General features: G+C 34.4%; 1 protein-coding gene across 2 annotated transcripts in view; it reads right to left on the reverse strand.

Annotated features, from left to right (window-relative positions):
• The window catches only part of PIGB (phosphatidylinositol glycan anchor biosynthesis class B), a 39616-nt gene that overhangs the window by 837 nt on the left and 23120 nt on the right, over nt 1–15659 (reverse strand). For both annotated transcript variants that reach the window (XM_027067296.2, XM_027067295.2), the window contains 5 exons: nt 10907–10958; nt 9568–9779; nt 8895–8959; nt 1861–2074; nt 48–228 (listed from right to left, as the gene is read on the reverse strand). In XM_027067296.2, coding sequence (XP_026923097.2) covers nt 48–228; nt 1861–2074; nt 8895–8959; nt 9568–9779; nt 10907–10958 — 724 coding nt within the window. The remainder of the gene's footprint in view (nt 1–47; nt 229–1860; nt 2075–8894; nt 8960–9567; nt 9780–10906; nt 10959–15659) is intronic.

A 15659-nucleotide genomic window follows, 5' to 3' on the forward strand; every position in this document is an offset into this window, starting at 1 on the left:
AGGCGACATATAAATAGTAAGTTTTCCCTTTTTTCATGTTTCCTTACCTCCTCTAAAATACTGAAGATGATCAAGTGAGTAGGCAGTGTTGAATCATTGTGAAACTCTCTATAAAGCCAGTTTAAGGGATTTAGATAAAATATATCTGCTTCATCAAGATACTGACTTTTTCCAGTCAGGTCTGGGGGACATTGGAGAAATCTCATTGGAAGTGGGTAGTGGACATGGCTGTGAAGAGAAAGTTAAGTTAAAAGTTACAAGAAGTAATAAAAATTTTTTTTTCAAAGTACTCTTAAAATCCATCATGTTCACATAAGAAAATGTGAAATCTGAATCTTAAATGGGTTCCAATTGAGGTGAAGAAGCAAGCCTTTAATGTAGTTTTCTCAGAGATGGACAATATGATTCTTACACCATGTTGCTTGTTGCCGCAGCAGCATAACCTTCAAGTCCAAACTAAAGCATGAAATGTCACTTCAAGGTGGGATAGTAAGTAGTGTGGGAGACTCCATCTTCTGTAACAGTATGCTCTTGCAAGAATGGAAGGGGCCTTTGGGACCAGGTAGGTTACTTGTTAATAAGAGTAATTCCCCATAGGCTTAATTGGCAAGGTAGAAAATTTCATGAACCACAAAGGATTCTCGCTTTCTTCCCTTTCTGCTCTGAAAGGGGATGGATCACATCCTTTAAATAAGTTTTTTCCTGTGTGGTTTTTGTTTTTTGTTTGTTTTAGATTTATTTAAATAAGCTTTAGTAACCGAGCAACATATGTTCACTGATTAAAATCCAAATAAGTAATGGTTTTATTGTGGCATAGAAAGACTAGAGTGCATGTAAAAAAGATGGATTGATGAATTAGGACAACTTAAGCCAGTTGCTTGCACTATGCAAAAGCCATGTTTATAACTTAGCCTCAGGAAAAATAACTATGTGATAGAGGTTTTTGTTATCTATGAAATGCATGCAAGTAAATTTACACAAGACCTAACACTTCATGGACTTTTATAATTTAGGAGATGAAAATCCTGCTTCAGGGAGAAAACAGAAACACCTGAGAAAAAGTTGCCAGCCTTCTACTCCAAAGTAGGCATTAGACATTTTTTGCTCCATTGTGCAGTTTGAAAAATGTAAGATAAGAAGTTGGTGAACTATTCAAAGCCTAAGACATCAACTGCTACAACCATGTATGAAAAGCATCTTGGTGCCTTTAGAATTCCTGTTGTCTGTAGCATTACTGCTATCATGAGCATGGAGAGATAGTGAATGTCCCACTCTCAGCTCTGGTCTTTTTTATATAGTAGGTGAGCCTCAAGTTGAAGGGATACTTGGGGTCTTAAATCAAACTGGTGGCTTTTGTTAGCCAATCCCAACTTTCCAAATTGTGTATCAATGATCCAGCATTGATGATTCAGTTAAGCAGAGTATTGCAAAAGTGTTAAGTTACCTTAAAATGATATCAACTTTGATATTTAGTTGACTATGCACATGGAAAATTAACTTGAGATTGTTTAAAGCCAGGTTAAGTAGGTGTATAACTTTTTAAAAGAAAGCAGTTTACTCTTGTACCATTATTGGGCATTTGGTAATGAATGCAGCTTAGAACAGAAGCATAGGACCAAATGGATATCTTTTAAACTGTCCTGCAAAATTAAGGCAATTTTAGTGTTATATTTCTCAGAAACACTTAATTCAAGCATTAGGATATCATCTAACTGAATTAACTAATTTTTATAGGTGAGACAACTGATATGAAAAGAGATCACTTGATCAGTGGTCAGTTAATTTAAACTCAGGAATCTGAGGAATTTAAGTAGTCAGTTTCATTTTCTTAATAGCATATAGTGGAACAATTTGTATTACCTATAATAAGGAGTAGAGTGGCAAGGCATCATTATAAACACTGAGGCTGAAGATATATTGGGATTATTGTAACAGAGTTCTTGAATATGAGTCATGACATCAAGAGTACCTCGTTGATGAACTAAACCAGTATAGAAGGCGAGGAGCATATTTGATAAAAACAGGAAACTGAGTGCTGGTTTCTTCCACGTTTTGAGGTGGTTTAGTGAGTACCCTGTATGAAGATAGACATGTTGAACCATAACACTGGCACTCTTGTTTTAGGATAGCTAAGCAAATGTTAACTGCAGATACGTTTGTAATCTTTAATGGAAGTAGCACAAACTGTAATGCTGTCATAGACAGGAAATAAGCAATAGGTGATCTTTATAATTTCTCTAAACCATTCACTATCATTGCCCTCTGGTCTTGACCTTTTTCTAGAAAAAATGATAGTGGAAAAAGCATGGCTAGGGAGTCCAACAGACCCAGATTTGAATTCTAACTCTGGCACAAGTTGCTTTCCTTTGCTGAGCATTAGGTTTCCCATCTGCAAATGGGATAACAGTAACTTTTCCAAGTATTAGAAAAATGTATGTCCTGTGCTTGTCATGGTACATAGTAGTTTGTTTACCTATCTCTTCTCTTTGATCTCCCAAGCACTAGCATTGGATTGCATACATATAGTCTCAGTAATTCTGGACGAAGACCAGCAGAGTATCCTCTTAGAAAAATAAACCACCGGGGAGATTTTCAGTAGTTCCTATATGTTTGGTGGCATGGATGGATATCGTTTTCTGAAAGAACTATGTCTTCTTTTGCTACAATGTTGGGCAATTTGGAGATGCTGAACACTTTTTCCATTTGTAAAATAACTCTTGCATGTGGCAAAAAACCCCAAGCAGAACAGAGTAAATGAAAAGTAAAAGTCCCCTGTCCTCCTCCTATAGTCCTGCTCCCCAGTAATAATCATTGATGATGAGCACATTAGGATCTGATGAAAATACCATAAAAGAACAGGCCTTTCCACTGGGAAAGAAAAGGCTTTCTTGCCATTTTGTTCATTCTCCATCCACATGTACTGTCTCCTGGAACTAGATCATTGTTCTTTTGGAATTTGGGTACCCAGAATCTAGTCTGTGGCTTGCCTGAAATTTTAGCACTAATTCCCACTGGGGCCAAGGCAGTGTTTTCCATGATTATCACCTAATTGACTGTTATCAGCTGTTTTAGCTTGGCTCAATCACTAAAAACAATTGAACATGAATAAACTATTTGAACTATTCCCATTTAAGGACATTAACATGAGGTTGGTCTAGGAGGGATTGTTTCAAAAACAGGAGTAAATTAAGATCTGTATTTCACTTGAATCACATCTAGCACTTGACACTAACTGAAGACACTCATTCTTTCAAGTTACCATTGTTGCAGATTAAGAAAACTGTTAACATTCAGTTTAGGAAAAACTGAAGATACCTTTCATTGTACACTTAAATGTTAATTAGATATGGGGCCTTAACAGCTTTTCTTTTATCTGTATTCGTTGCTTTGAAGATTATAGATAACATAATGCATATAAACAGTATAACTGAAAATACAGCTATTGAAAATAATAATGAAAATAACTTCATCTATTCCAAGACATTTGATACCTGCCACTTACTTGATAGCTGAATCAAATTTGTGCAAGAAATCTTAGATACCCAATTTTGTTCCTCGAGGAAATGTTTTAGATAACATTACCTGTAGTTCATTCGATTCATCAGTTGGAGTATCACACATCCCTCTCACCTAGTGCCTCAGATTACAAAAAGCTATCAAGTCTATCCTGGCAATGTACTTTAGAAGACAGCTTGCCGTCAGGAATATTCAAATAAAGTATAACTTGGGCATCTGGGAAGTGGTACAGTAGTTAACAATTTGTTCATTTACTAAATGTTCCTTAAGGTTTTTCAGAAACTGGCATTAGGGAGACAATGTTATGAGTGACTGATACAAAACTGGAGTACATGGTGGTGAATATTGTAAAAATGGCATTTGAGGTAGAATGCTGGAAGAAAATGTGCTTGTATTTCCAGCTTCTTCAGTAAGGAGAGGAGTCTTAAGTTAGGTAATGCTTCTATTTCTTTGTGGTGATTTTAGGATGGATTCTTTCAGAGAGAATTCAGTCTCCATATTGTGGAAATAATACATAGAAAATGCTGGGAAGAGAAGGAAAGAATGAACAGTTGAACAGACTTGATTTTGAATACTGAGGGTTTTCAAACTGACATTGAACATTTCCAAGGGGATTTCTGAAACTGGAGTTGTTAAAGGGAGAGCTGGAAATATAGTATAGCTACAGTGCTAGTCTGTGCCACAGGAGAAGCTTAGGACCCATGGTTTTCTTATAGGGAAGTACTATGGTTTCTTGACCATTTTATTTTATTTTATTTTATTTTATTTTATTTTATTTTATTTTCAATATATGAAATTTATTGTCCAGTTTGTTTCCATACAACACCCAGTGTTCATCCCAAAAGGTGCCCTCCTCAATACCCATCACCCACCCACCCCTCCCTCCCATCCCCTATCAGTTTGTTCTCAGTTTTATTTAAGAGTCTCTTATGCTTTGGCTCTCTCCCACTCTAACCTTTTTTTTTTTTTCCTTCCCCTCCTCTATGGGTTTCTGTCAAGTTTCTCAGGATCCACATAAGAGTGAAAACATATGGTATCCGTCTTTCTCTGTATGGCTTATTTCACTTAGGATCACACTCTCCAGTTCCATCCACGTTGCTACAAAGGGCCATATTTCGTTCTTTCTCATTGTCATGTAGTACTTCATTGTGTGTATAAACCACAATTTCTTTATCCATTCATCAGTTGATGGACATTTAGGCTCTTTCCATAATTTGGCTATTTCTTCACCATTTTAAAGAGGCAATTAACAAGATCCTAGTAACTGCTGCCCAGTAAGTTTACATAATTGTATGTACAAATAATATGGAGATGCGGCTCTCATTGAAAGGATCCACCCTAAAATGAACTAGCTTCTGAAAGGAATAATCCTCACAATGTAATGTAAGCATTACCTAACCTGAAATGTGAGACCTCTCTCCCAATTACTGAAGATTCTGGGAGATTTCTATCTGTTCTATAAACCACTTACAGAAATCTGTCAGCCTGTCATGTAATTTCTATGAGAATAAAGACGTGGTAAGAACCCAGTGACTACTTGTCAGGATACAGATTCCTTCACTTCACATACAGTAGTCCTCCCTTCTCTGCGGGGGATACATTCCAGGACCCCCACTGGATGCCTAAAACTGCTGATAGTTGAGAACCCTATACTCTTCCTATACCTACATACCTGTGATGACGTTTAACGTACAAATTAGGCATGGTAAGAAGTTAATAATAACTAATACTAAACAATTATAACAGTATGCTATAATAAAAGTTGTATGAACGTGGTCTCAAAATTTATTGTACTGTAGCCATCCTCTTTGTGATGATGTGAGATGATAAAATGCCTATGTGATGAGATGGAAGTCTGGTGAATGACACAGGCATTGTGACGTAGCATTAGGCTACTACTGACCTCAGGATGGTCAGAAAGGAGATCATGTACTTCTGAACCACAGTTTACTGCAGGTAACTGATATTGTGGAAAGTGAGCCATGAATAGGGGCAGGCCTACCATAAATTCTAACTCAGTGCTAAATAACATCCCAGAATATTTAATTTTCTTCTGTTATCTATGCCAACAAAGATACATAAAAAAGGGTATACAGGAAGTTTTTGTAAGAATTTATAAGAAAGTGAAAATTCTCTCTGGGAAATGGGGCTAGATTATTCAGAGGGTGACAACTATAGGGTTTTGTCTTTTTGTACCATGAGTATATTTTTATAATACACACACTGGGTTCTTATCCAATCACTATCAGACTATTGTTAAACCATTATGTTCCAGTTGACCACTCTCCAGGATAAAATCTAAAAACTTGAATGTGCAAAGAAGGCCCTGCATGAGTTGGTTCCTTTTTTACTCAGCCATATCTTCTAATCATCACATGATTTATCTTGATATACACAATTACTTTTTAAGTTTTGGATACTTAATGTTACAATCTGTATTCTTATGCAGTAACTGATGAGTTCCTTCTTCCCAAGGTAAGGTTCATTGTAATGGAGAGGATGAGAAAGTAAGGGGCTGTATATTCCTGATCCCATCAAACACATCCTGGTTTTGGCAAGTTGTAATAGAAAACCCAATCTAAAAGCCCAAGAAAAAGATCTCCACCAGGTTCTACCAACCAGAGGTGTTTCTCTGTGTTGAACTTTTCATTTTGAAATACTCTAGGAAAGCTGTTAGGTTAACTTAAATTCAGTGTTGACATGAGAAAAAGGGTGGTTTAATTCTGTAATGTAACATACAGGAGAATGGGCCTGGGGAAGAGAGGCTTTATTTTTATTTGAAAGGAGACTTTATTAAGAAGAAGAGTAATAAGAATATTGGGCACAGAGGGTGGTATCAGGAAGAATTTTGTTTTCCTACTTTGCCTACTTCATAGCGAGAAGTCCTAAATAATGCCAAAAACAAAGATGTTTAAAGGCATTATGAGCATTTTATTTAAAGAGATGAGTATCAAACCACCTAAAAGAGTTTAAGTGATTCTGAGAAGGGGAACTGGGAGGGTGGGAAGGGAACCATTGTTTTTAAAACAAACTTAGGGAATGGCTTTTGAAACAACAGGCATGTACAATTTTGACAAAAATAGTATATGGAGAAACAAAGTAGCCTAATCAGAGACCATCAAGTATGCATTGGCCACTTTGGTAGAAACAAGCAGATACCCAATGTAGAATTAGCAGGTGTTAGGAACCTCATCAGCACAAATGACAGAGGTTCAACTAAAAATTTCAGTGTTACTAGACAATGGCACCTGTCTTACAGATGAGGAAACTGACGCACAAGGTTAGATCACTAAGGATAAGAGCCAAATATAGAAGATATGTTTTCCAGAGTTAGGTCCTATTTTGAATAGTACTCAGGGAAATCAAATTAGGCAAGAGAAATTATTGGAGATTGAAAAAATGGCTGCAGTTTTTCCTCTTCATGTGTCCAGTCCCTACTTGAGCCTGAAGTTTATCTCTCCTCTCGAATCTGGCCTGGCTTTGTGACTTGCTTTGACCAAAAGAATGTGGTGGAATGGACAGTGTGCCAACTACAGACATAATAAGTGAAATTTTAAGCCACTAAAAGGTGGCTGTTACATAGCAATTGATGATAGAGTTGTGTTTATATAAAAATCAGGTTAAAAGAGGTCACAAAAGAACAAAAACTGAGATTTGAGATATAATAAAACTCAAAATTTCATGACACAGACTGGACCATTTAAAACAACTCCAAAGAGAACTACTGCCTGCTACTGTTCCTGAACATCCAAAGATTAATGTCTGTTGGTTCACTACAGACTCTTAGTGGGAATACAAGTCTCCTAGGAATTAGAATCTTTAGGTCTAATTCAAGGACTGTAGATACATGTGCCCACAGGAAAAGATCACATTCTCTGAGAAGATGAGGGGTTTTGCTAGTTCCTGGTCCTTTAGGGATCCTTCTGAGTGGACACAGGATGGCACAAAGGATGATTATCGTTCATTAGAAGGGGATCTTTTCAACCCTCATCAGCATTTTATCTCAATCTTTGGGACTGGAAATGTCACCAGGAACCTGCCATTTAAACAATTCATTGTTTCGGACTGGGAATGAGGATTCACACAACTCAGTCTTTCTCTAAAACATTCTCTAAAGACAGAAGGCACAGAAGTGGAATGCTGGAAAAACTCAAATTATACAAATGGAATGAAACCAAATTCCTAAATTAACCGAACAACAACACCACGCACAAATATTTGTCCTCCAGTATGGCAATATACCTGGGCAAAAACCAAACAATTTATAACTTTAACTCCAATTCACTAACTCCAATTCACATCATTGTAAAGCAAAAATTTAAATCTTAATAGTGGTTCATAAACAGATTTGCTCTGGTGAATGGCCCCAGTATTCTTAAGACTTGCCAAATAGCTGTTCTGTTTGATGCCTATATTTTTGTGCCTGCATTTTTATATGACATAAGACTATAGAGACACAAATGACCTTTGGTTTCAGTACTTCAGATGTATCAAATATTTAGATTGTGTGTGTGTGTCTATCAACTGAAGACAGTACATCTGAGATCTGTAGGAGATGATGTATACTTGGTCAAAGGTGGCTGCTTAACCTTGGGTGGTTTGCTGTTTTTTGGTTTTGTTTTGTTTTGTTTTGTTTTTTAAGTAAAAAGTTTGATGCCATTGACTACCTAGTTTTTCCCAGCCTCCAGTCTCAGTTGATTACTTATTTCTTCCCTCCCTAGTTCAGTGATTTTTTTTTTTTTAGTGATTATTTGAAAGAAGCCAACAGTCATTTATTCTGAATTAAACTTGCAGTTAGTAGTTTCAATTTCAGTTTTTCCAAACCAACCAATGTAAAAATTCACATTTTCCAGAGTTGAGGAATAGAAGACTTTGTACAAGTCATATGTAAAAAAAAAAATTACCGCAAAGACCTAGTGGAAAAATGGAGAAAAGGTCAAAAATAAAATCAGAGGTATGCATCACTTTAAAAATTGCATAGGCATTAGAGTGAGTCTTAAAGGGGTAGATGTGTACAAAGAAACATTAAAAAGTAGTTTCAACAGCTATAAATATATTTTTCATTTATGGAATGAAGAATTTCATAGTCTAATCATAAAATGCTAAGTAGACCTATTCCATTACTTTATAGGGAAAGATTTCTAACAGCCAGAAATATTACCACCCAAAGGCTTTGGATATTAAATCCTGTTTTTATTTCACATTACAGGACACAGGAAAAAGTAGGCTGCAAAAGGAATACTGCAGTAATATAATTTGTAATTAGGAATTTCTCATTTAGCTTAGTTAAAAACTATTTTCGTGTTTTATGGAAAATTTATTGTCTTAACTATTTCTATACAAATACAACTTTTTCTATATTAAATAAAAATACTTACCACAGAACACCATGCAAAATGGTAAAACTGGATAGATAAACCTGAATTCTTTGTGGCTCAACATGCTATAATAAAAACAGATATTAAGAGAAAATAGTGTTTTCTCATATTACATGACAGTTTGAGAAATAAATATATTTAAAATGAAATATAGTTAACATCTGTTTTTCTAAATACTGAGACTGAATTTCATGCTTCAGGAAGCAGTCTCTTTTTTAGTTATGAGATGATGTGTTAAAAGTAATCCTAACATTTGATGTCAATGTGAAATTCTAAAGTACAATTACATTCTAAAAAAGATTTCTATTACCAATCCAACTAAGTCCTATTACTCAAATTTGGAATAAAGATATATACATTTTCACTGAAAAATATAATTTCTCTGGTCCTTCAGTACTTAAAATTTTGGTAGTTTCAGTTTTCAGAAGCAAATAAAATGTTTTCAACTTCTTAAAAATTCATTGTAATCCTTGACAAGTGAACTAAAGATATCAGAAGTATTCATTCTGAGCATCAGCATAATTATTATCTTTTCTGTCTGCTAAATAATATCACTAACGAATCATAAGAGTTAATACATCTCCAGAAGACAAACAGTTTACTTTTTGAAGAATTTAGTTAATTTCTTGGTAGCATTAAAAAAGTCTAATTATTTGGACAAATAGAATCTTACCTGTAAACTAGCAGTGTCCACAGTACAGTTACCAAAAGTATTCGGTACCTCTTTGGGGCCAGAAAGCAGCCATGAATAAAGAATGGTAAGTGAGTACCCAAAACAGCTGGAAATCCTTGACTGAAGTACCAATGCCATGGATGAGAACCATAAAACGTTCCCAAATTCTGTAGCACGTTAAATTTCAAAAAATTATATTGAACCAGGGTCCACTGGGATAGTTGATGGAAAAAGAAACAGAATTGTATTAGTGCCAGGTATGAATCTTTGGCATTAGAGAATTTGGCAGAATCTTGACATTAAATCAGGAATGAAGTTAAAAAAAAAAAAGATGATAGTTTATATTAATAATTTTGACTAATGACCACATGAAATCATTCTTTATTCATTTTTTTAAATTCCAAGTTTTAATGTGTTCTTTTGATTTATAAGCTAGTTTCTGCAGTTTAAGAAAACATGATTAAATGTTGATGTGTATTTTGGTAATATAAGTTTTATATGCAATAATAGATAAAGATCCTCAAAAATAGTTTTTATATGAGTATGTGTGTTACTGATATTCAAAACTTTAGTACCTTATGATATCACACATTATTAAGATAAAGCTTTGAAAACATTACCATTTGAATTAAAGCACAAAGAAGATAGTAACATCAACAACAGCAGTTAACAGTAAGTGGTCATTTCTCCCAGGCACTGTTGTAAGTAAGTAAGCCTTTACATGCAGTATCTCATTTAACTCTTCAGCCTTATGAGACAGATACCACAGTTATTTCCAGATAGGGAATGTACATAATATGGCAAGAAAGGTACATAACTTATCCAAGGTCACATAGGTAATAATGAGGGCACTAGCTTTCAAACTGTGGCCGTTTGATTCCAGAGCCCCTAAGTGACTTAAAATCAGGGAACTTAAAACAACCAAAGGCCATTACCAACAGTCATGACATTACAATGTCAAACAAAATGCTTGAAGAATAGAGAGTATTTGGATTAATTTGGAATTCTGAATGATTAACTTGGGGTCAATTAAAATCATTTAAAAAGTTAATCTTTATTGTTAACAAACCTGACTTAATTGTACAAACTTGACAAAAATGTCATAAAATAGACTCCTTTTAACTTCAACTAGGAATACAAAATTATGTTTTATAGAAAGCACAGCAAATTGAATGAAAGGTATATGCCAATAGCTTTTTTTTAATGTATCCCATAAAATTTTAAAAAAGTGATTTGCCTGTGTTCCCAAATATTCACAGATTAAGAAGTCAGGTTGAGTTTTTAGTGTAATAAATGGTTAAATTAAAAATAGCTGTTAGTTTAATATGTTTTTACTTACTTGACCAAAAAAACCCCGATCAATTATCAGAGACAAACTTAAAGTGATAAATCTGAAAAACAAAACAGAAGAGTGATTAATATTCTGAACCTACTGAAAATCCAATGTTGGCATATGGTTTCGCAAATGCTTGGCATCAAAAGTCACTTTAAAAAAGCTTTACAATTTTGCGAACTGAATGTGGATTTACACATGCTGAAAGATCTTCCACTGACAGTGGCTGTATTTAAGGAAAGTTTCTAAATTAATAAACACTGTATTATCTATTGCTGTACAAAATTACCCCACAACCTGGCAACTTAAAACTATGAACATTTATTATCTTACAGTATTGTGGGTCAAGAATCCAAGTGGAGCTTAGCTGGTGTCTCTGAGTCAGAGTCTTTCATGAACTGTCAAAATGTTGGCTGGGGCTACAGTTTCATCTGAAAGCTTCACTGGTCCTGGTGGGGAAATTTGCTTCCACACTCTCTCACATGGCTGTCGAGATCAGGGATCAGTCTCCCACATGTGACCTTTTTCGTAAGACTACCTCCTGACATGGAGATTGGCACCTCAGGGTGAGCCAGCCAAGACAGAGTAAGGTGGGCACCAACCTGGATGCCACAGTCCTTTTATAACCCAATGTTGGAAGTGTCATCCCTTCTGCCACATTTCTACTTGTCAGAATGGAGTCAAAATGTCCAGCACATGCTCAAAGGAAGGGAATTACACAAGTACATGAATATCAAGGGCATGGGATCAATGGGGGCCATCTCAGAGGCTGCCTACCATAAAGATATACACAGAAAAGTACACTATGAATATAAGCTTTCATGAATCATCACTATATTAACACAGCTGTGTAACTGTCATATAGATTACAGGATATGGAGCATTAGAAGCACTTCAAAAGGCTTCTTCATCTTTCCAACCAATCTCCACTCTCTTCCCAAGAGTAACCACTATCCTGACTTCTGATAGTGTAGATGTTTTGCCTTTTATTGAGTTTTACAAAAATGAAATCACACTATATGTACTATGTCCAGTTTCCTTTGATCATTATGTTTATGAGATTAAGCCACAGTTTTTTGTATATTTCAGTAGCTCATTCATTTACAATACTATATAGTATTCCACTGAATACGAGTAACATACCTCAATGTATGTATTCTGTTGATGAACACTATGCTTCCCTTTTTTAACTGTTATGAACAGTGCTATGAATGTTCTTTTATGCAACTTTTGTTTCCCATATACATTTCTGCTGAGTATATACTTAGGATTGAAATTACTGGACCCTAGGGTTTAGGTGCAATCAGCCTTAATAAATTCTTACAGTTTTCCAAAGTGGTTGTATCAATTTATATTCCCACAAGAATATGTAAGGGCTCTGTATCTTTTTAGGCCATTTGGGTAGATGTACACTAGGATGCATGATAGTTTTAATTTACATTTCTTTGATGACTAATGAGGTGAGTATCTTTATACTTCTTGGCCACTTAAATTTTATCTTTTGAAGTTCAGGTCTTTTAATCAATTTTCTATTGCTACCTTGCAGATTTTTACAAGTTCTGTATATAATTGATTGGAATTTTTTTCTTGGTGATGTTTTTTGTATTGCATATATCTTCTGGTCTGTGGCTGGCTTTTTCACTCTCAGTGGTGAATCTGATGAACAAAAGTCTTATTAAATATTAATGTATTCAAATGTATTTATCTTCTCCTTTATAGTTAATACTTAACTATATTCTATTTAGGAAATCTTTGCCTGCCTCAAGTTCATGGAGATATTCTATCATATCCTGAAGAAGTGCCACTCTCTTACCTTTACGTTAAGATCTATAATTCTTTTGGATATTTATTCATTCATTTATTTGCTTATGGGAAGAGGAGTTAAAGTTAATTTTTTTTCCAAATGGATATCCAGCTAATTATATAGTTATTGAAAAAAATTATCCTTTCTCTACTGCCTTATCACTGTTGTTATAAATGAGCGACTATATGTCTGGGCCTGTTGCTGGACTATTGTGTTCCACCAGTCTATTTGTTTTACCTTGCAATAATTCTAAGTTATTTTAACTACTATAACTTTGTAATAAGTCTTAATATCTATTAGTGTAAGTCTTCCAACATTTTTTTCTATGATTCTTTTAGCTAATATTGGTATTTTGCATTCCACTGAAAAATTTAAAATCAGCTTTATCAATTCATACACATACATACCCCATACTGGGCTTTAGTTGGAATTGCACTTAATATATAGATCACAATTTGGAGAGAACTGATATCTTTAAAATATTGAGTCTTCTATCCATGAAAATAGTATATATACTCTTCCATTTATTTAGGTCTTCATTAGTTTCTCCCAAAGTTTTATAACTTCCTGTGTCGAGTTCTTGTACACCTTTCATTATTTTATTCATAGAAATCTGATGTTTTTTGATGCCACTGTAAATTATAGTTTTCCTTTTTTTATTTTGACATAATTCTGAGTGAGAAAAGTTGCAAGAATAGTATAAAGAATTCCCATATATACTTCACCTAGATTCCCCAAAAGTTAACATTTTACGTATTTGCTTGATCTTTTTCTTTCCTCTCTCTAAATATGCATTTTTTCCTGAACTGTTTAATAAGTTGCAGACATCATTCGCCTTCATCTCTATACTTTTAGTGGTATTTCCTAAAAATAAGAAAATTCTCTTACATAAACCACAAATAATGAGAACCAAGAAATTAATATTAAATTTTTATGGCTATCTAATTTACACTTTGTTCAGGTTCTGCCAATTGGCCCAATAGTGTCCTTTATACAAAGAAAAAGAAAACCCTGATTATTTTTTGTATTCATTTGTTGTATGTCTGTAGTCTCCTTTAATCTAGAATATTTACTTAATCTTTCCTTATCTTTCATGACTGGCATATTTGAAGAATACAAGTCAGTTTATTTTCTAAAATGTATGTCAATTTCGGTTTGCCTGATGTTTTCTCATGATTAAACTCAGGCTATGCATTATGGCAGTAATACCACAGAAGGGTCAAGGTGTTTTCTCTGCTTCTAATCAGGAGTTTCATGATACTGACCTCTCCAGTTACTGGCAATGTTAACTTTGATCACTTCCAAAAAATTGATTTATTTATTTACTTAAGATTTTTATTTTTAAGTAATCTCTGCACCCAATGTGGGGCTCAAACCCACAACCCTGTGATCAAGAATTGCATGCTCTACCGATTGAGCCAGACTTGCGCCCCTTAACTTTGATCACTTGATTAAGGAAGTATCTGTCAAGTTTCTCTACTGTAAAATTATCTTTTGTAATTAATACATATTTTATAGCAAGATACATTGAGACTACCCACTAGTTTTAGTATACAAATGGCAATCAGTATTCATATATTGACCTTGTATCCAGTAAGCATGCTAAATTTATTTACTAATCCTAATTGTTTAGATTCTTTTGGATTTCCTACATACAGTCATGCCATATAGTTTTACTTCTTTTTTTCCAAGTATTTGTTTTTCTTGCCTTACAGCACTAGCTAGGACATATACTGTTAAACAGCAATGGAAATAATGAGCATCCATGTATTGTCTCCAGTCTACGGAAAAAAGGATTTCAGTGCTTCAAGACTTAGTGTGATTTTGCTGTAACATTTTATAGAAATCTTTGTCATGTTAATGAAGGCCCCTTCTATTACACATTTTCTAATGGTTCTTCCCTTCTCTCCCATCATGAATAGGCTTTTATCATATGGCTTTTCTGTGCCTATTAAGATAGATGAATTTTCTCCTTTATTCTGTTAATGTCATGACTCATACTGATTGATTTTCAAATACTAAGCCTACTTCACATTCCTGGGCTAAAACCAATCTTGGTTATGTATTCATTCTCCTTTTTAATATATCAGTAGATTCAATTTGGTAAGATTTGTTTAGATTTTTGCATTCATAGTCATGAGAGAGATTGATTTATAATTGACTTTTCTTGCAAGGTTCCTTGTCAGATTTGGGGATCAAGGGTATGGGATCTTCATTAAAGGAGTTGGGAATTTTTTTTTCTTCTATTCTGTGGAATATTTTGTGTGGATTAAATTTTTTTCTTCCTTAAATATATGGTAGCATTCACCAGTGAAGCCATCTGAGCCTGGCGTTTCTTTAAGTTCTTAATTGCAAATTCACTTTATTATATATAGTACTATTCATATTTACTATTTTCTCTTTTGCCAGTTTTGGTAAGTTGTATTTTCCTAGGAATTCATCTATTTTATTTAAGTTGTCAAATTTATTAGCAAAAAGTTGTTCATATTATCCTCTTATCTCCTTAATGTCTACATGATCTATAATGATGTCCCATACTATGTTTTGTCTTGCTAATTGTTGGTGAGAGAATGTGGCAGCTGAAAGACAACTGAATTATGTTTGATTTTACAGAATGAATGACAAAATGATGTCCCAAATTCTCAAGGTCATGTAAAAGGCAAAAAGAAGTAGGTCCATACATATTAGAAATTTTCCTAAGACTAAAGCAAGATTTTTCTCCATATTTAGAGATACTATTCTTGTCTGGATATGCAACTGTTTGTTTGTTTGTTTGCTTGTTTTTTCTTTTCTTTTTTTCAAAATAAAAAGCCCAAGGTGTAGAAGTTTTTGGTTCTAGTCCCAGTTCTGACCCTGATCAGCCAAAAGAGCTTGCAGGTATCATTTTCTTCCCTGAACCTCCACTGCCTCATCTACAAAGTGGGGGTATTTAGATTAGATGAATTTTGTGTTGTT

This window comes from Acinonyx jubatus, chromosome B3 (genome assembly GCF_027475565.1).
Source record: "Acinonyx jubatus isolate Ajub_Pintada_27869175 chromosome B3, VMU_Ajub_asm_v1.0, whole genome shotgun sequence".
Lineage (NCBI taxonomy): Eukaryota > Metazoa > Chordata > Mammalia > Carnivora > Felidae > Acinonyx > Acinonyx jubatus.